Raw genomic sequence first — 20,830 nt, forward strand, 5'->3', positions numbered from 1 at the left:
ATTGTTTAGCTTTGGTTTACTCCCACTGTTCTCACACTTAGACAGTTAGAGACTAACTGGTGAACAGACTGGAGCATTTAGCAGCTAAAGAGCCCAATTTTCCCTCAGGAGTTGGTAGAGACCAAAAACAGAGCTGGAACAGTCTTGTATTGGTTGTACATTCATCGTGTGGCCTGAAACACTACTTCATCTGAATCATTATATTTCTTTATAACTGATGGATGTGTAAATAAGCAACTATTTGCTAACACTTTATCATCAACTTAAAGGTCACAACTTCATATCTTGTTTTCTGTTGGCCCCAGGTAGGGTTGGATGATATAACCACATATATCGTGTGACAGTAGAACAGTGTCTCTAGTGCGCTTGCCTATGGGCGTGACAATGCAGCAGGTCTGAGTAATTTTATATCAGAAGTTGAACCTTTTTGGCTTTGTTCTCCACTAAGCAACTTTCATAGGAATAAAAAGGGCCCCACCTCCAACTCTGTGTCCAGTTCTATTTATAAATCCTAGCCTTACAAGGTACAACCACCTAAATTAACAATTCCAATATGTTATTTCCATGGCCTAGGGAAGTTCAATTAATATTTGTGAACATGAGCTACTCTGTCAAAGCCAGTGAGTGGGAGACTGATTTTGTGACCCCACACAATTTTGTTTTCTTCTTTATACCCAAATAAACTTCATTCTATTGTAGTGTTCTCAGCTCTGAAACAGAAAATGTACTCAAATACTCAGATCATTCCCCTGGGTGCTCTCAGTGTCATCTAAAACATCTTTCACCATTCACTGTCAATGGAGCAGCTCCAGACTTGACATCACTAATTTGAGATTTGGCACTCTAATTTTTAGATTTGAGAGAGATGTTCAATAATATTTCTTGGACTAAATTATAACATGGGAATGACATGTTTGAATTTGGAAAATATGCGTAGTTCCCATTTAAGTGCTTGGCAGCCAATAGTAGCAAAACACTAAAAAGTCAGCATGTTTTTTTCCCCCCCACAAGTTGTTAGAATCTCAATTGTTGATTTCTCACAGTAAATGCTAATCCAAGCTTCAATACATCTCTCCATCAGTGATGTCACAGACACAGTCTTCTTGTTTTCATACCTGTGCCAGTGCCTGTATGCTGTTGTTAATGTCACCGCTAGCCACCTGAGAGATGACAAAGTTGATGGTGGAGGCTGTGTTGTTGTGAAGGTCATCAAAGTGTGGAGAGACAGACCGCATCCTTTGAACACAAAACACAAGCACTGTTAATGACTAAAAAATATTATTTCTGTTTTTAATGCTTTACTTTCTACCAAAGCTGCCTCTGTGCTTCAGCGTCTGTTAGATTTTGTTAGTCAGGTGGTGTTTCATAGTGTGTTTACTTTGGTTCAGGGATCATGATGGGCTCCAGCAGCTCATCCAGTTTGTGTTGGACGAGGTCAGGCAGTTCACACACTCTGCTCTGGTCCATTTCGATCATGTCCAGGTCCAACTGGAACTCCTTGGGGATGGATGGGTGAGAGGACTCGCTGTGCTGGGCGTTCTGACGGGCTTGGCTGCATGGATGGAGGAGGGGTTTGAAGAGGGGGGGGGGGGGGGACAGGATAGTATATACATTTAGTCCAGTGTATTATCGATCAGTGCCTTTTAGCTCCAGTCCTGACTGACACAAGCTTTTACTAATACTGTTTTGAGAATCTGACAGTATGTTGATGTATCCATTGGTCCTCAGTCCAATGTGAATGTATTCAGTGCAAGAAGGTCAATAATAGCAAGATAAAATGTTTAACTTCCAAACAGTGACTTCATATGGCATGAACACTTTTTATAAACAATCAACTATATTTTTAATAAGCACAATTTCCCCTTTTTGGCTCCAAAAACATCATATACAATTCTGAGTTTAAAACAACTTTTAAATAGTCAAACATTTAAATGAGAGGATATGTTTTGTGGGTTTACCATCCCTGCTTTGAGTCTAATGAAGATCTGTTTGGTAGATATTTAAGTGTGTGATTAGCCTGATCTTGTCCAAATAATAGATGTACTGCCAGAACTGGAGCTCAACAGCACTGATCTAAAACCAACATGAAGCATTTGTATCCTTTAGAAAGGAGGGGAAAACATACAGAAAGCTAGCTTTACAAGTGGAATTAAAATACATTTTTAAAGCAATGATTGTCGACCACATTAATGATGGCAACTGTTGCTACTTCTCTTGCCTTACCAGTAGTTATTTAACAACTGGCAAAGCAAATTTCACAAGACTGAACATAAATTTTATGAGCTTTTTTGAGTTTATAAATTACACACAGCTAAAACAGCAGCGTGATTGAAGCCCACCCGTTCAGGTATCACTGAAAAAAAGCTGTTGGCTACAAATGCCTTTACCAAGTAGAAAAAGGAAATGCACCGCTTCGTCACCAGTTTTTATCATGTCTCCTCCAAACACTCCGCAAAAATGGGTAGGAGCTGCCCATTTTGCTTTTGGTAGCCTTTCCATTCATAGCCAATACAGAAGTTTGAATCTGCACCTTAGGCCATGGAATATGCAGCTTGCCAGCTGCCCTCTTCAAAATGTCATGTAAATCCATGCCTCTTGTGACCAGGGTGGAGCCCTGCAGGCCTCCCCATGGCTGGCACTGCTAGCTGTTATCCCTCATCCTTCATCATCATTCCCAACAGTGAGCTGAAATGACCTGCTGGCAGGCAATCGTCAAATCCGTCAGGCAATGGAGTCTCGCCCCTGCTTGCACCTGGTGCAGCTGAGTGGTCATACTCCATCTGGGCTGCCGCTGATGCAAACAACAGGTCCCAGATGCTGATGCTAGCCTGGTGCAACAGCTGGTGATGGAGGCTCTTGAGAGGGAAGCAGCTACAGTTCTCAATTCAGCACTGCCTGAGAGTGCTGCACTCTGAGACAGGCTGAGCACACTGAGTAAGTATCCATAGCCAGTATCTTAGCCCTGCAGATAATCCTGCTAGCATAGGTGTAAGTGAGGGTGCAGCTAGTGTGCTATCAGCCAGTATGTTGGGCTTCTACAGCACCGTGGTGAGCAAGTCTTTGTGAAACCTGACCCAAGCAGATGTTAGCAAGCAAGCTGCTAGTGTGGAGGCTAGCTGGTTGCCATTTCTAACATGAAAGCAGGCTTAGCTAATGCTAACGAGATGGCAAGCTAGAATAAGGTGCATAATGTTACTGTTTGGCTACAGATTAACAGGTGAGCTACAGTTAGCTGTATGGGGGCAGTACAGTAGCAAATTTTCTCCTTGAAACCCTCAATTTCTATGCCCAAGAAATCTGAATTCTGACATGGAATAGTTAGCGTCTGTCAATAGAGTGCTTAGCCCCGTCTGTGGACAGTTAAGCTAATAGCCCAGTTAGCAGCTTTCTGAGTTTAAGGGGAAAATACAGAGGAGGATGTTCCTCCTCTTAATGCAGTTACCGAGACTACCAGTCAGTGGTGTAATGGTACTGGACTTTTGAGGACAACGGAGAGGGCTGTACCCAGGCCCCTAGGCAGTGCGCCGGACTATGAAGATAATTTTTCAAGTGATAAAAACAGTAAAATTTCAACTTCTGAGTCCATCTCATGATACCATTGGACCAAAAAAGACCTTTACCCATAGACTTATGTTGTGAAAGAGACATTTGTAAATCAGTGGACAGATTTTTTTCTTGAGCATCACAACTCCTGCAAAATGATTTGTTTCACTATCAGAATTATATGGTCAGATTATATTTGGAAAGTCTAAAAGAACCACACGATTAAATAATTTTACAGCACAAAGTGTCTTTATATTTGTGGCTGGCAAATTTGTGTAAGACCAAGCAGAGGACAGCTCGTCTCATTTCCAGGTACAGTAAACATTAAATACAGAGGATGAAGGGGTGATGGAGAAAGATAAATGAACCACATTTAAAAGTGACATCAGGACATTTTGAACTTTAGTCTTGTGCTTAACCTACCATGTGACAGTGGGGAGCAAGGACAGACCCTTATTCCCTGCCGTGTGAAGAAGCATGACTAAAACTCAAATGTCACAACACACTTTTCTGTCCATTAGTCTTATGAATGATGAGGTTTAGACTGCATTCAGAGAGGAGTTCTTACAATGATAAGACGTAGAAAAGAGGGGCGAGGAGGAAGAGGTACTCACATCCTATACGTGCGATACATTATTCTGCTCCAGAACGGAAGGAAGGCAGAGCAGAGAAAGGAGGAAATCACACAGGAAGAAAGATGAAGGGTTAAGAGACACACAGGCAGAGGGCAGGCAGCCGGCCCAGCAGCCAGCCAAGACACACACACATACACACACACACACACACTGAGGTTGGTTTCACAGACAAAGTGGATAGGATCTGATGTGCCAATTTTCCTTTAATAAAATACGTGTCTGTGAGAGCAACCCAACATGCAATGACTCAGTAAAACACAACAAGAAGAGAAGGACAGATTAGTTGTGAGCAGAAGACAAACATTCAGAAGAATTATGGCATGAATCTAACTACAGTCACCGGTCACCGACATGTACAAGTCTGTTATGGAACTGACAGATTAAAGATGGGGTTTGTTGATAGAATGGATAAACATGCTTATGAAAACAGCTGGAAAAGTTTGGATTTAGTACATTCAAGATGTTGCCTGTCCCACTACAGGACTTTTTGTTCAAGTAAGTTAACTGCATTTCTTTGGAAGCATGCTACAGTCTTCCACCTGTTAAAGAATAATTTAAGAGTCATTTACTGACGTTACTTTTGTAAAACAGTTATTGGTGTGTGTGTGTGTGTGTGTGTCTTAGAGTAGTGTTGTTTGTTAAAAATTAGCGATTCATAATTTTTGAAATGGTTTCGGTCCTCATTTTCTGCAGTATCAATACACTGGTACCAGCTGTACATTCTTCTCTCTTATTGTTAATGTTTACTATAGTCATTCTGCTGTTCTTAGCTGCTAACCCAGGGAAACAAAGAAATCTTCATCACAAAAAATAATAGCTATTTTATAGTCATTCAGTCCCTAATTCGACTACCTTTGAGGGGGCACAAATTTGATCATACCAGTCTATAAAATAACCTTATTTTATATGGAAAACATCTAAAACTATAACTGCTCCAACAGCATTTCTTTAACTATACATGTATAATCATAATTCTCTCTCTTTCATCCATTTTATATTGCTAAGAAAGCATCAACATTTCTCCTTCAAACAACTGTATTTATTGTTTAGTTTCTCACTAAAAAGTCAGTTTTACAAGATTAAATTATCATATTAATGTTATAATTTACTTTCACGTACTCATTTTTTTTACCGAATAGAGCTTGAAAGCATCACAGTGTAACTCAGTGCAACCTTTGTTAGCAGTTAGTTTTGACCACCAGCTGGTAACAACAAATGTTAACTAGCTCTCCTCCTGCCAATATAGACATGGATTTGTTGTTCATACTGTTCATAATATGGTGCGTCCCCTGATGCATCAATATGTGAGTTTACTGCTTCCTTTCATCCCAAGGGCGTCCCAGGGGAAAACTTATTGTCACCGGGGCAACGGGACAACATTAGTCTTGAGCCCTGCTTTCTTAGCCTGGGCAAAACTGATGTGGCAACAGAAAAAAATTGGTGAATGTTATCTTATTAATGGAAATATCAGTATTGATTTTATGGCAAGGAAGTAACTGTTTAACATCAAAACACTAAGACATATTTTAGAATTTATTTATGCAATACTGTCATCCCAGCTCAGGAGAACCAGAGAGCTAACTTTAGACAGCTAATTCTAACAAACAAACTGCCTTCATTTGCTACGAAAACTGATGGCAATGTGCCCACTAAGATAATTGTTTTCACTTTGAAAAAGTCTTTTTGTATTGATCAAAGCCTAATTATGCCCAGTGTGATTAAATATACACTATAATGAATGAATGTTGTTCATCTATTGAGAATTTAGCTGAAATGAACATGTCACTCGTACACAGAATTCTTGTTCCTCAATATTAAAGATTTTGTGGTGTGTAAGAATAACTGGCTTTCTGACTTGTTTTCACTCAGGTAACATTCACACACGCCACAGCCCTGAGTCTTGAGGTGACCTACTTGAGTTTGTTGGGGTCTTCCTGTGCAGGCTTGCGAAGGAAGGTGGCATTAGGGTTAGTAGGGTGCTCTCTCTGAGACCTCTCGGTCGCAGTTGGTTTGGGAGGAGCTGCAGTTGTCTTCTTAGCTGAACGCTTGATTCTTTCCTCCAGCATGCTCATGTCTTTCTCCGACAACTGGAAAGGATGGGGAAAAGAATAATGTAAAACTGTATGGAGTGGGTTTCAAGGTTGAATCACTTGACACCCTACAATGTGTGACAATGGTCTCATCTCTATCTTACATTTCCTATTAGTTTGTAGACCTGGTCCCCACAGACATTGTAGACAGCCACGACAGTGTTCAGGGCAGCATTGCGGACAGATGTGTCTCTGTCACCGATGTGAACAGCAATCTCCTTCAGAGACTTGGCTGGAGTCGGCTGGCATACATTCATCCCATAACCCTCTATCAAACAACCCAGCTCCTCCAGACATTCTGAGGACAAGAGGAAACCACAGACACCATGTTGTTAGAACACTTTTCACCATTAAATTGGCAACCAAGTATAACAATGGTATTGAATCAGGAGATAAGCATATTGTCTCAGCCTGAACAGAGACACAAGCCCTTGGAGGGAAGTGAGAAAAGCCATAAGACTACATGATAAGTTCTGAAAGTTAATAATCTATTTGTTACTTGTGCAAGCTGTTTTGCTGGTTTGCCTGTTAGCAAAAGGCTTCTTATCTATTAATCTGTCGATTATTTTTTCAGTCGTTGTTTGGTCTATAAAAGTGTCAGAAAATGGTGAAAAATGTTGATCAGTTCTTCCCAAAGCCAAAGACAACATCCCCAAATTTCTTTTTTTGTGCCTAATCCAAAGTTATTCAGTTCCTTGTCATAAAAAGGTAAAGAAACCAGAAAATATTCAAAATTTAAGTAGCTGGAATCAGAGAATTTTGACATTTTTTCCCTTAAAAAAAAAGGGGGAGAAAATTAATGTAGAACAGAACAGGTTTGGACAGAGATTGGTGCAGCTTGTGACAGGTAGCTCTCTGTCTGTAGAGACCTACCAGCTCTCTGTTTGGAGTTCTTGGATTTAGTTCCATCCATAAGGAAAGGGAAGACCTTGGATGCTGGGTAAACCTTACACAGCATGGCCAGTATGGCCCGAACATCTTTGCGGACCACATCCTTTGACTCTCCAACCTAAAGTAGGGAAGAAACTGTGAGCCAACAAAGCTTTGCAGTGGCCTCTTTTGTCATTCTGACCGTGATGTGCACTCACCTTGAGTATGAGGTAGGGGACAAAGGAGTTGGCCTCATACTCGGTCAGGTGGTAGTCCTCTCTGTTCAGCATGGCAAACAGCAGCTTAAGATACTCCAGCACCTTCATCAGGACTGTGGTGTTGGTGTCAAAGAAGCGGAGGGTAAACCACTTCAGAATCAGGTCCAGACAGCTGATGGTGGCGTCGCTCTCACTTTCCAACCTCTGTGAAACACAAACACACATGCAGGCTTTACTACCAAAACTAGCCTGCTCTTAGTACACAATCTGTAGGTTTAGACCAACCACTACCTCAATCATGACTCCTATAGCCTTGACGTGTCTCTGGAAGTCAAAGTGAAAGAGCTCATCCTGCAGCCACTTCGCAAAGCAGGTGGACATCTGAGTTTTCAGCTGCTCAACATATTCATCTCGAGGAGTGATGAAGTTCCATTTCAAGATCTACAAAAGAAACATTTTGAGTTAAACTGAAATCAACAGTATATCTGGGGAGTTTTGTGTAGGTAAGGCAGTGTAAAAGTGGCTAATAAGTAAACAAATTAAGTCTCCTCCAGCCTCAGTTAACCTCTCACAAATACAGTGTGTAACTGTTGCTGCACTGAGCTACTTGGATCATGACATGTTTTCCAGCTGGTCTCATACCTTCAGTTGCTTCTCCTCTTTGATCCTCTGTTCCTTAGCATTAGGGATGAGAATGAAGATTGGCCCGGACCTGTCTTCATCATCCTTCAGGCCTTTGGCTGCAGGCTTCTTACCAGCTGCACCCTGAGAGAGGGGGGCGACATCACAGTTTAAGGGCGAGTGAGTGAACCAAAGTACTCTGTCTGTGGATGTGTACTTAGCATTGTGTGTAATCATGTTTGCTCGTGGGCTTTCTGTGTGAGATTTAGATGATATGTAGTGGGTGTGTAGAGTTGACAGTAGAAACAGGAGACAAAGGAGTGTTATGCTGAAAAGATCTCAGTGCAGGTTAACACGTAAACAGTGCAGGATCACTGATATAATATTCCAAAATGTGAAACGCACACATTCAGAAACACAAATTCATGCAGTGGAGTGACCGAAAACCTCAAAGTGACACATGACCTCTCTCCCTCATTTCTGTGAGCATGCATGTACTGCACTTTTTGATTTCTCTAATGTCAGCTCGTTATTACAGGTTAAAGATTAAAACAAATTCACAGATCTCATTTCAGTTGACAACTGTATGTCCATGTGCATTTGAGGATACAGTTGTATATTTAGTGGCAGTATTAGTGATTAGAGAGACACAGGATTAGACTGAGCCAAGACCCGACTGGGTCAGGGCAGAGAGAAGCTGGACAGGAGTTAACATCTGTCAAGCTTAAAAAAAGAAGTGTCCACTGAGAAACTCCGTCCACGTCTGCTACTCACTTACTCTAGAACTTTAAAAAGTAGCAGCGTGTAGATGAAGTATAAAAAAAACAAACTGGACTGAGTTTCATCACAAGGACACCTGCAACACATCTACCTGTTGACTGCTAGCTGCAGCCTTTCCTTTGCCTGCGGGCTTTTTACTAGCATTACTGTCCTTGTCCTTGGAGGAAGGGGGAGGGACGGGTTCCTCGGGAGGGGAGGGAGGCTGGGTGAGTAGAGAAACCACATCATGTTTACACTTCACGGTCATGAAATGACAACTAAAAAAACAAAACAAAAAAGCAAATGGTGTGCGCAGTCAAAAAAGGAAATAATGTCAAATGTTCATGCTTGATATGCACAACCACTAACAGGAGTGATGGACGTGTGGATAAGGTACAGATCCTCTCTTTAAGTGTCTAAAAATTTTAAACCATACACTTGGTGGGGTTACATCGGTTATGTTTCTCTCCATTCATTACTGAAATAAATGGGGAGTAGAATGCGCCCTGATCGCAGCATAAATCCAATTCTAATTTGGCAAGACAGCCATCAAAATATCTATTAAGCAGTAGAAAGAATAACAAAATATCAAATGTCTCTGCTCTTGTGTGCACACTGAAATCAAAAACAGAAGTTGGTCCAAACGACATACCTTCTTTCCGGCTGCTCCTCCTCGGACCTTCTTAGCTTCAGGTTTACTGTCAACAAAGTCCTCACCAGCTGGCTGCCTGGAGGCTGCAGAGGAAAGGCATACTTAACTCTCAATCACCCATAGCAGACACAAACTCACACACTGAGCTACCAATCAAGGCACTGGCTATTTTAACAGGAGCAATGTGGGGTTCAGAGTCTTGCCTAAGGACATTTCAACAAGTGAATGGGAGGTGCAATGGATTCAACCCTGATATTATTAGGTGATCCGCTCTAGCCTGGGGACAAGAGGCAGCTTTCAGGCTGGAAAAATGAAGCCAACTCTTAAGTGCCCAAACCTGCAGTTCTTTGAATAGCTACTTGAAGCTGATTTCGGAAGCAAGTCAACCACCCTTGACCCCCATGTTAAAACACCCAACATTACAGCGGGAATAAACATGTTTACAGCCTAGTACAAAAAATGGTTTGTGTCTCTAAAGCCAACTTCCCTTTATGAAAACTGTACAGGGGGTGATTATTTTTTTAATAACTCACCTATTTACAATTTAGTAAGGCTTAAAATTACCCATTGTTACCCAGTGTCCTCGGCTTATCAGTCAAAGTCACCCCTTGCCCAAATATGGTCTCTTCCGGCTCCACTTCTGGCAGACATGACTCGCGGCAGTATTTTGAATTTGAGTGAAGTAACAGTTTAGGCCACATTCTTACATACAGCGCCTTTAATTATTGGGAACCCTCCACTGCAAACAAACTTTTACCTACCCGCAGCCCAAAATCTTTAATGACAATTGTCAATAGCCAGAACAGTCCACAGAGTCTGGCGGCCCGTTTCACTGTCTCTTATATGCACACTGTGAATGCTGAAGTTAGGGCTGTGCGATATACCGAGTCGTACCGAAAACCGGTATTCATTTTCATTATGATATGAATTGTTCATATACCGCAATACCAGTGAATAGGAATGTCCAGAATGTGCGTGGCGGGAAAATGTTTCAGCGGGGACCCATTTCACCGCTGAACACCACAGGCGTGCTAGAGCCGGCGAGAGTGAGAGCATAGGGAAAAGTTTAGAGGCGAGACTGGCTGCTGGGGAGAGTCCTGAAAGCGAAGCAACTGTACGTTGCTGAAGAAGAACACGATGACCCCGAAGAACTCATACCAAAAAGAGCAGTTTTTCCCCTAAATGCAACTGAAATACGACCGCCGCTGCTGATTTTTAATTTTTTTCCCCCCATCTTAGCTCTTTAGAAACTACCGTTATATTATTTGGTGCTACGGACGCATCATATCCAGGCCTATACCTTGTCCTCCTGTCCTCAAACAAACTAAACAGCCTTATGTTATCTATGTTATTTACATGACGGCATGTCATTTCTGTCTCAACATGGTCGCATTTACAATTCTCCTCTGCTCTCTGTATCGCGCACAGCAGAGTTTCTCATACACACACACTAGAGCGCAGCACTTCCAACACTTGAATAGGCCATAGCACAACACAGCAGCATGTCAAGTGGGCCGAGCCCGAGCAAAATACCGTCAAATACTGTGAAACCGATATGATTAAAAAAAAAAAAAAAAAAAAAAAAAGATTTGAAAATTTTGTCAAACCGCCCAGCCCTAGCTCAAGTCATGGCTTGACAATCAGTCCACACAGTATGAGCACATACATCATGAGGTCAAGGTCAGATAAAACGATGGGTTTACATCCAACTTTAGCAATTACAGTTATTCTATCAAATGAGAACTGGATCCAAAATTTCATCCGCTACTGGGCCCAACCCTACTTTACATCACATGTATAACTACCACAAGCACAGATATGGTTAGACACCGAGAACTGGTCTTGATAAGAGACTGTGTCATGATAACCAGTCTTAAGGCCCAAACATACTCGGGCGGAACGTACGCGGAACGGACTCCGCGGAGGTCTGCAAGATTTTACAACCATATGGACTCCGCTCCGCACACTGCTGCTTGGCATGTATCACATCGCAGGGATTTTCCACGGGCATTTTTACAGGAAACTACAACGCGGAAGTGCGCTCGACTATGAAAGCCCGAATGACTGCGGACATTCCTCATGGAGTCCGTTCCGCATATGTACCGCCCGAGTATGTTCGGGCCTTTAAAGTCATTCATTGTGATGTACAAACCTGAAGCAGCTCTGCCCTGCTCTGCAGAGCCTTTTCCCCCTCCAGCTTTAGCAGGAGCAGCAGGTTTAGCCGGCATCACTGCTCTGGCCTTTTCCAACATGGCTAACACCTGATCCTTAGAGGCAGACTGCAGGGAGACGAGGAGAGAGACGGTCATTACTGTAGACAGTACAGCTATGAATCACTTCCTGGGGTCAAGCATTGAAAATGTCTATTCAAATGTGTGTCCACAGCACAATTTATTGGTTCAGTACTTTGAGTTTCCCAGTAGCCTTTTCCATCTTGTCATAGCCCAGGTGCATCATGAAGGTAGGCAGGGCATCCTGAGCTTTCTTCCTCACATCTCCATTTCTGTCCTCCAGGCAGGCGTAGAGCTGAGGGACACACAGCATCAGGTCCCCAGGTACTGTCCTCAGGGTGGGCAGCTTCTCCGCTAACCAGCTGAGCACCTGAGTGATGGAGATGGCAAAACATGAGTCTCTGACATGGATGCTACGACAAAACATTTTTTTCCTATTCTAAATAAGCCAAATAAAGGACTTTCCTTCACAAACCAGACAGTAAATGTATGTGCTTCTGTGTACCTCCTGTCGAAGGAAGGGATTCTCTCTTTTCAGCTCCTCTGACAGGTCTTCTCCTTCCAGCCACTCCTTCATCCCAGTCTGCTCCACCCAGGCCTGCAGAGTGGTCATGGCAGCTGCCCTGACATTTGGCTGCAGAGGAACAGAGAGACATGTTCATCATCAGCACACAGTCAGGGACATGACACCGTCCCCAGAGTGACACGTTTTCATATTCTCCTCTGATTTACTTTACTATTTTCACCATACAGTCTGTACATTTCCAAAATGCATTTAACAATAGTAATTACACATTTCCATTTATTTGTTCTGCATTAGTACACTCTGCCTGTGTTGTACACTTCTCATTTTGAAGTATAAAATTGTAAACTGCCAATCTAATGTTGTATGTTATACCTAATGCCCCAACACTTTGTTTTGGTAGATCTCAGACTTTGTTTCTGCAAAAACTAATTTTTCTTTTCTTGTAACTTCATAAAATGTATGATGCTAAGTATTAACCTTGCAAAGTCAACAAAAAAAGGTGTTGGTTGTGCTGTAAGGGCTCATTTCAGTCCATGTCAATGTAAATGCTACACCGTCATTTCTGTTGAACGTGGAAACACAGGTGTGTCTGACTTGAGTGTGTGTGCCCAGTACCTTGCTGTCTCCCAGTACAGTAATAACAGGAATTCCCAGTGTTTTAATGTGCTGCTTGAGTCCAGGTCCCATGGCTGTAGCCAGCTGCTGCAGGATAGTCAAGGTCTGCTGGACCTGGAGACCACAAACATAAGTCATTTTAACTTACATTTTTATCCTGTTACTGTGAAAAGGACATCTTAAATCCTCTAACTTAAAACATCAAGATCATTTTGGCTTTGCTCCCATTTAGACTAACGAATGAATTCAGAGCACTGATATCCTGATTTTAATTATCCAATCAATATCACATCATACACCTTCACAAAAACAAAACAAAACAAAACAAAACACCCACAAACAAACAAAAAAAATCTGGCCAATTTCTTTGTTCTCTAAATGTAAAATTTAAGGGTAACCATGTAGCTTTTTTATGTAGAGCAAAATCCTCAGTATTCAGTTGTGTATTACATAGCAAAAATTAAATATGACCAATACAGATGATTTAAGATCCAAATGCAAAGTCATAGCTCTCTCCACTACTCCTCTCATATTTATGCCCAAACTGAAGGCCAACTACTGCAACATTAACAAAAAAAGACACATGAGCAGCCAGTTACTTTATTGTTCAGATAGTTTTTCTTCAGATATTTAGTGCAGAATGAATCTTTTCCAAATGGCTTGGATATTTTCACAGGAATCTAAGTATAAGATCTCACTCAGTTGTAGTGGACTCATCCAGAAACAGCCAATTAATGGGGAAACCAACTGAGACTTCAAATGAACTACATGTGGAAAATGGGAGTAAAAGGAAAGTAATCTAATTAGTCTCAATCAAATGAAACAAGTGACAATATGTTAAATGAACATCTATTATTTATACTGTCTACATATCTGTAGTCCTATGCTAAAACAAAGCTGTGCTGGATTAGGGGTGGGAATCACTAGAGGACCAGCAATGCGATGCAAATTATTTCCCTGAAGGAAACTTTGTCAACATCGATTTTACCTCATAAGATAAAGTTTTCAGTCTGTTCATCTGACTTTAATCGTTTTATTGCAGCAAAATATGATGCAAAGCAGACAGACTGAAGAACACCATCATGAAACCTGTCAGATATGCTGCATACACCTGACAAACTGAACTGTTGGCAGATTCCCTCTGCAAGGCCACAATAAGCATGTGAGTAAAACACTTCCCTTCACTTCCGTGTTAAAAATCCCAAATAAGTCAGGATGTTTGGTTTAAATTACTAACAGTAAATTTCTGATTTCTTTCTCCAGTGCCTCCATCTTTGTTTTGATGAACTTGCTGCCAAATGCCACTGACTGAAACCTCTGCTGACCTCACCAGGAAAAAAAACATGTGCACCATCTAGTGGACCTTAAAAGCAACTGATTTTATTATTCTAGTACCAAAAGTTGTATTAAAATGTGTATTTGCAAAAATTAATACCATACATAATAAAAGATCAATACTGGCCATTTGCAGAACAGTCACAGCCTTTACACAGCAGGACAGGTCTGCTCTCTTACTAACCAGGATCTTGTTGGAATCGCTAAGTCGTCCTTTCAGGGCCAGAGGCAGGTCTCCAATATTGGCTGTGATGAACTTGGCCTCTGAGATGATAGCCGCAGTCTCATCCAGACCCTCCTTCCTTATCTTCCAGTTTTTATCCCCAATTTTAGCCACAAGATCAGACGAGATCTTGTCACTAAAAGACGGGAGGGAAGAGAGAGAGACACGAAGGGGAGAGAAAACAAATACCATATTTCACAATCTAATAGGTACAAAATCAATCACATGTCAACTGAATATTCTTGACTCAGCTTTTATTCTGAAGAATTAAGCATTTTAAAAAATACTTATGCATAATATAATATTAGAAATATTATTTTCTAAACATAAGAGCAAAGGAAGGTGCTAATGTCAAGACCCTCCCCCTCACTCTCACTCATATATTCAAATATGACATTAAAGCATATGGGCTGATGTGATTTCTCAAGAGTATAGGCATCATTTAAAAAGGTAATTATTAAATACTTTAAGACATTTAGTGGCTATAAATTAAGAAACTAGAAAAAAAAAACCATCTCATTAAAGACCTTTTAAGATGAGTCCACAGAGATCATGTTTTCAATTAAACAAAATCTGTGTCCTACACAGTCAGCATTTGGTTACCTGATATCTGTTCTGGGCAGTAGGTCCATGATGTCCTGTCCTCCTCCATCTTCTTCCTGCTCCTCACCATCATCACCCTCCTCATCTGCCGCTGCTGCTGCTGCTGCTTTCTTTGTGAATTTGCTTGGAGCTGGTGGAGACTGGCCCTGCATCTGTGAGGAAGAGACACATACACATCGAACTTTTATTTTCCTTGTCCTGTCTCATTCCCTGCACATAATTTGTTGTCAGGGCAACCAAGTGGCAAAGAGGTCCCTTTTTTCCTGTTTTCTTCTGTTACAAATGTAATTGAAAAATCGATCTTTTGTATTCTCTTATCCACCCAGAGAGTCCCTACCTTCTCAAACTCTGCATCTATCTGTGCGAGGAGAGCAGGCTTCTCATCTTCAAAGAACATGCGCAGAGGAGCTCCCATGTAGAGGTACATGACTCCCAGCAGGGTGATGGCAGCCGTGCGAACAGCCGGGTTAGTTGCTCCCAGAGCTGTCTTCACATTGTTGATGAAACCCTTCACATTGATACTGGAGAGAGGAAAGGTCAAAGGTCAACAGATTCCCTTTAGGCCTCGTACCATCTTTTGTCCATCATCCTGAGCCAAAACACTTTCAAATTTTATAATTTTGTAGATAAAAATGCGCTGAATTGTTAAAACTACAAGTAAGTTATAACAATTCTAACTCAGTGTTTTTAACTTACAATGAGTATTGAAATAAGGACTGTAAATTACCCAGCAAAGCCGAACTCCTTCATTGCATTAGCCAGCCAGTTGAGAGTCTCTGCCTGGTTTTTAGGGTTCTTCTGTGCAAAAGCCATGGACACAACCTGACAAATAAAACACAAACTGTGTAAATACACTATATCCAACATTGTTGTTATCATCATCTGGCCCGTTAATCATTTTCAAATAAAATGTAAATTAAAGTTCTATGTTGACAACTTAAGCAAAAAAGGTTTAGTTCTCTTCCGTCCAGAGAAACGGTCCACAGACCTGTTCTGCAGTCCATGGCAGTGAGCAAGCCTCTGCAATACCAGTCAATCCCTCTTTGGCGTTTCCGCCACATTTGACATCTCCGACTTTATCCACTAAGCCGTCCAAAACCACAGAGGCTGACGTCTTTGAAAACTGTCCTCTCTGAGCTATAAGAGCCACGATGTGCAGCTTCATCTGCATCACCTATGAAAGGGAGAGACAACATTAGAATCATCAGTATCCATCACAACAGTCTACCTACAAACAGGCTATTCTAAAGCCTCCTACAGACTGTGAGATTTAGCAGTATTTTAAGTTTAGTGCAGCTACACTGTGTGACATGGATCTAATAAACTGAATGAATGAAATGTATTGGGATTTGCTATAGCAGCATTTATGTATGTAGACAAAGTCTGAAGAAGAGGAAGAGAAGGAGGAGGAGGAGGAGGACCACCGTTTTAGAGCCGCGACCAAAGATATCGGCATGTCTCTTTCATGATGGTCATCTTTCGTCCAGGACAGCCCAAAATTGCAGTGTATACTGGATGTAAGGGAAGTCAGCTAGATAATATTAGACCCATCCCATGTGCCACACGCTGAGTACCAGTTACTATCCTCAGGGAGGATTAGAGTACCACAGTGTCGACTGAATAGCTTTAAAAACAGTTTAATCCCCACTTGATAAAATAAATATTTTTTTTATGAATGCAGCATGAGTGGAAGCCCAACCCAAATGTCCTACAATGTGGAACGGCAAAGTGAATCTTGACACTTAAGTTTGTTAATTCCAAGTTCGAGCAGCTGCTGCCACATCTCTCCGGGAAACAGACTGTCAGTTTCAGCTACTGAAACAGAGATAGTTACCTGAAAGTTGGTCTCCTTCCAGCCTGGTTTCTTGGCCAACATCCTGACTAAGGCCTGGCAGGGCATCTCCGTCTTATCCATGGTCTCAACAGCCTAAAGTCATACATGAATCCATACATTAATATTCTTGCTTATTACTGTCTCATAGGTAGTGACACATCAGTATTTTCCATGCTTCTCACAGACTTTAATGTGCAATGTAAAGTTTTTAGTGTTTCACACTGAAACACTCAATATGCGTTACTTCAGCAACTGATATTTTTATGAAATGAAAAACTTTTAGTACTTCAGTACCAAGTTGGGGTGCAACTAATGATTACTTTCAGTATTGATTAATATGCAGATTATTTCCTCAATTAATCATTTTGTCTGTTAAATTTCCAAAAATAGTGAGAAATGCCTATAACAATGCTCAACATTCCATGGCGAAGTATTATAATAGCTTATTAATTCAACCAAAAGTCCAAAACCCAAAGATATTCAATTTACTTTGATGTGACAAAGAGAAGCATCACATTCTCACTTGTAAAAAGCTAGAGAAAGAACATTCAGCAGTTTTGTTTGAAAAAAAAAAAAAGTATCGATCATCAAAAGCAGATGAATTTCCCATCAATCTACTTCTCGATATATAGGTAGTTGTACCTCTAGAAATGAACTAGAGCATATCAGTTTGTGTCCTTTGAGAACAAATGCCAGAGCATGACAGGCCCCATCATTTTTATGTAAACAGATAAAGAGACTTTACCCTCTGGAACTCCTCCATACTGGCCAGTCTCTCCTTCCAGTTGGCTGAGTCCAGCTGCTGAATACAGGAGGCAGGAAGTACAGCTGCTGCACGCTCCTCACACACCTCAGTCTGACAACATACACACAGACACATAACATTTAAGTCAGTAGAAACTCTGACAGCAAAATATTGGCTACAATGTGGAGTCACTTGACGTACCAGTAGCACGCATACAAGACGTTTAGGGTACAACATTAAATTGTAGCGTCTACTAAAAGTCTGCATGTGAGGTGTTTAGGGGACATCTGTAATCTGCGGCTACAGAAAATAACCTGGGTTATACCATGGTGGCTGGCTGCAGTGTGGGTCATAAACCCCACCCCCTCCATGTTAGCAGACAGGACATGGGCCAAACTGTTTCTGTCATTTTAGGTAGTTCTTATCACACTGATGCAAGTTCAAGCGTTTTTTCTGATAAGTGTGTTTTAATTAGCATTTGATATTACTGCCTGTTACTTTGCACAACTAAAAAAAAGTTATATTCTGATCAAATGTTGTGAGGCACGTAAACACATATCTTATTTCGGCTAGCTTTATTTAGCCACCATGCAAACAGTTATATTATAATCTCTTACCACAATGATTATATTCAGACTGAAGGATTACTGTCAATGTAATTGCAGCTGTTGTCAGAATTAAAGGGTTTGCAGATTCCCAGGGGGGTACACGCTATTACTGTACAGGTCTGGATATAAGAGGACTTTTTTTTCGCCAAGTTTTGTTTGACAAAGTAATAGGACTGGACATCTACTTATTTACATACAGCAGCAGGTGTTCTCTTTCCATGCAGGCTCTTGCATTACATCATGCTACATACACCATTCTATGCTGACAAATCACTTGGAGCTTGTTTATCAGGTTCTTAGAAGTGTTAAGGAGGCCCAGTTCAACCTACAGGAGTTGCTGTAGGTTTCATATGATGTTTTGCTGCCTCAGAGGAAATAAATGTCTTCAAGGGAAAACAAGTTCAGTAGTGTTTCCCAATGTGTGTACTGCAGAAATGAACCAAGAATGAACAGCTTCATAGAATGTCATCATGAATCACTTAGACATCAGACAGAGCAAATCATTCTGGCCATCTGACATCAGTGTATGAGTATCTGGCTGAACACAATGAATAAGCTAGGATTTCTTTCTTTTCTTTTTTTTTTCCACAGAAGAAATGTTTATATTATGAGAACTCCCCCTCTGGACTAACATTATCTTCGGGAACCATGCTAAACAATACTAAATACTTACAAAAAACAGATGTTGGAAAGGGGGTGATGGTCATCTTTTATTTGGGCCTATACTGAATGCACCCACAGTACTGTGACACACTTTGTCACAAAAGCTTCAACTGGAAGGTAAAAGTATGCAGACAGACTTACTGAGAGTTCACTCTCTGTGAATTCTTTACTCTCTGGGGCCTTCTTGGTTTTTCCACCAGCTGCAGATGTGGCTTTGCCTTTTTTAGATGGACCTGCTGACGGCTGCAGATAGGAGAAACAGTTCCTTCAGGTCATACTGTCCATAACTCAGCAACACTGGGGTAGAATCAGGTAACACATTTTTTGTAGTTTTCTGTATGTGCATTGTTCAGAGAATACCTTGCTGGCAGCACCACTTTGGGTCTTCCTGGGTGGGGCAGAGGATTTGGCTGGAGCTTCAGCAGGAGGAGCTGCTTTAGCTGCTGGCTTCTTTCCCCCTGCTCCCCCTCCACCACCACCACCTCCTCCTGCACCCTTCTTCCCTCCCGGGAGCTCCACTTTATCAGCAGACTCCTTTATCTGTTTACACATGTAACAATGAACAGTGGTTAGCAGTGCATTTCAACTGAAATGGGAGTCTTCTCATTTGAATTCATCCATGCTGACAAGCATCATCCTCATCTCACTGATTCTCACCTTATCCAGTTTGAGTTTATCCAAATCAGACAGGAAAGGGTTCACAGCTTTCTCTCCCACCACTTTCATGGCTGTCCCTAAAGCTTCAAAGGCAGCGTCACGCACCTCTGGAGCTGAGTCGTTCACTTGCTGAGATGATTAAAGAGAGAAGTACAGGAACGCTTTTAAAAGGTGACCCTTGAAATATAAGCCGGGCTGGGAGTGTTACCAGCTGATTAATAGGCTATCGGCTTTTTCCTGTTCCAAACTATCTTTATTATATCGGCATTTAAAAATCCACTATCAGTCGACCTCTAGTATTAATACATTACTTTCTACAGCCTGGCAGCAGTATTTAACTGCTTTTTGTTGTATTTTATCGTAAGCACACAATATGTAATTTTCTGCCACTAAGGGTCTCTCAGTCAAAACAATAACAAACAACAGAGTAATGCTGTTATTGCAGTCAGTTTCTCCCAGTTAGGATTCCTTCAGTGTTCATTTCCAGGAGGTTTTTACCAGGAGCCAAATTATCCGCAGAGGCCTCTTCCCTTTCAAAATAAACAGACCCTGCAAGTTAAACTGGTGAAAACACTAACGCAGTTTCACGTTAAAAATCAGTGTCTCTCCAACGCTGCCTGACATTTCAGGGGCTGGAGCTGAGACACCGCTAATGTTTGCCCAATTTGTCTCTGATAACTTAAGATCCAGACGCCAGATGACAAAAATCCTTCAAAATGACCAAGTTTTAAAAAGTGTGTTGTTAAAATGTGGCTTAAAACTGCATTAAAAGTCAATTCATAACATCCTCTGGCAGATAACTTACACAAGTACACAACTAACAAAATATGCAACAGTTGTCAAGTTGTTTTTGGATATTTCATTGCAAAAAATGTACATATTATATCTTTAAAATTATTTCAGTCTGATACTGTGATGGCATACTAAAAGAAACAACAAATCTGTTTATCATCATGCACATCATTACCAAAAGGAAAAGGTAATCATGCTGTTAAGATATTTCGACATGGGCGCTGTGTACCTTGATGAGAGCAGCACAGAAGGGTTTGAGGACGCTCTTTGGCAGCGTGGCCTGTGTACAGTGTCTGAAGGAGCGGGCCAGGAACAGAGAGGCCTGCTGCTTAATGGACGGGTTCTTATTGTCCATCACAGCCAGGATGTCCTCCGACAGGTTCTGAAGAGTGGTCTGGGGAAAAAAAAAGAAAAAGAGATGATGTCATATTAAATATGACACTGTACAAACAACAGATAAAAACAGCAATCCATCAATCTATCCAACTTAGATAAGGATGTCTTCTGAAATATGTCAGAAGTTGTTCTGGAGAGTCAGTAGAAGAGTGCTCTATAAATAACAACAGTCATTAAGTTAAGGATCAGTCCACGAGGATTTGCAGCAGCCTCG

General features: G+C 41.3%; 1 protein-coding gene across 3 annotated transcripts in view; it reads right to left on the reverse strand.

Moving 5' to 3' along the window:
• Positions 1-20,830, reverse strand: part of ckap5 (cytoskeleton associated protein 5) — a 41,208-nt gene that overhangs the window by 7,068 nt on the left and 13,310 nt on the right. The window contains exons 11-36 of one of the 3 annotated variants that reach the window (XM_049573991.1): positions 20,450-20,614; positions 19,429-19,557; positions 19,132-19,311; positions 18,913-19,014; positions 17,501-17,611; positions 16,756-16,848; positions 15,910-16,095; positions 15,649-15,743; positions 15,259-15,442; positions 14,922-15,073; positions 14,280-14,454; positions 12,761-12,874; positions 12,125-12,253; positions 11,795-11,989; positions 11,541-11,667; positions 9,389-9,471; positions 8,849-8,959; positions 7,999-8,121; positions 7,648-7,797; positions 7,357-7,560; positions 7,142-7,277; positions 6,373-6,566; positions 6,093-6,265; positions 4,158-4,181; positions 1,379-1,552; positions 1,116-1,236 (exon numbers count right to left, since the gene is read on the reverse strand). In XM_049573991.1, coding sequence (XP_049429948.1) covers positions 1,116-1,236; positions 1,379-1,552; positions 4,158-4,181; positions 6,093-6,265; positions 6,373-6,566; positions 7,142-7,277; positions 7,357-7,560; positions 7,648-7,797; positions 7,999-8,121; positions 8,849-8,959; positions 9,389-9,471; positions 11,541-11,667; positions 11,795-11,989; positions 12,125-12,253; positions 12,761-12,874; positions 14,280-14,454; positions 14,922-15,073; positions 15,259-15,442; positions 15,649-15,743; positions 15,910-16,095; positions 16,756-16,848; positions 17,501-17,611; positions 18,913-19,014; positions 19,132-19,311; positions 19,429-19,557; positions 20,450-20,614 — 3,630 coding nt within the window. The remainder of the gene's footprint in view (positions 1-1,115; positions 1,237-1,378; positions 1,553-4,157; positions 4,182-6,092; positions 6,266-6,372; positions 6,567-7,141; positions 7,278-7,356; positions 7,561-7,647; positions 7,798-7,998; positions 8,122-8,848; positions 8,960-9,388; positions 9,472-11,540; positions 11,668-11,794; positions 11,990-12,124; positions 12,254-12,760; positions 12,875-14,279; positions 14,455-14,921; positions 15,074-15,258; positions 15,443-15,648; positions 15,744-15,909; positions 16,096-16,755; positions 16,849-17,500; positions 17,612-18,912; positions 19,015-19,131; positions 19,312-19,428; positions 19,558-20,449; positions 20,615-20,830) is intronic. The other 2 variants (XM_049573993.1, XM_049573992.1) reach the window with 2 other exon arrangements.

Source organism: Epinephelus fuscoguttatus, linkage group LG4, assembly GCF_011397635.1.
Source record: "Epinephelus fuscoguttatus linkage group LG4, E.fuscoguttatus.final_Chr_v1".
Taxonomy (NCBI): Eukaryota; Metazoa; Chordata; class Actinopteri; order Perciformes; family Serranidae; genus Epinephelus; species Epinephelus fuscoguttatus.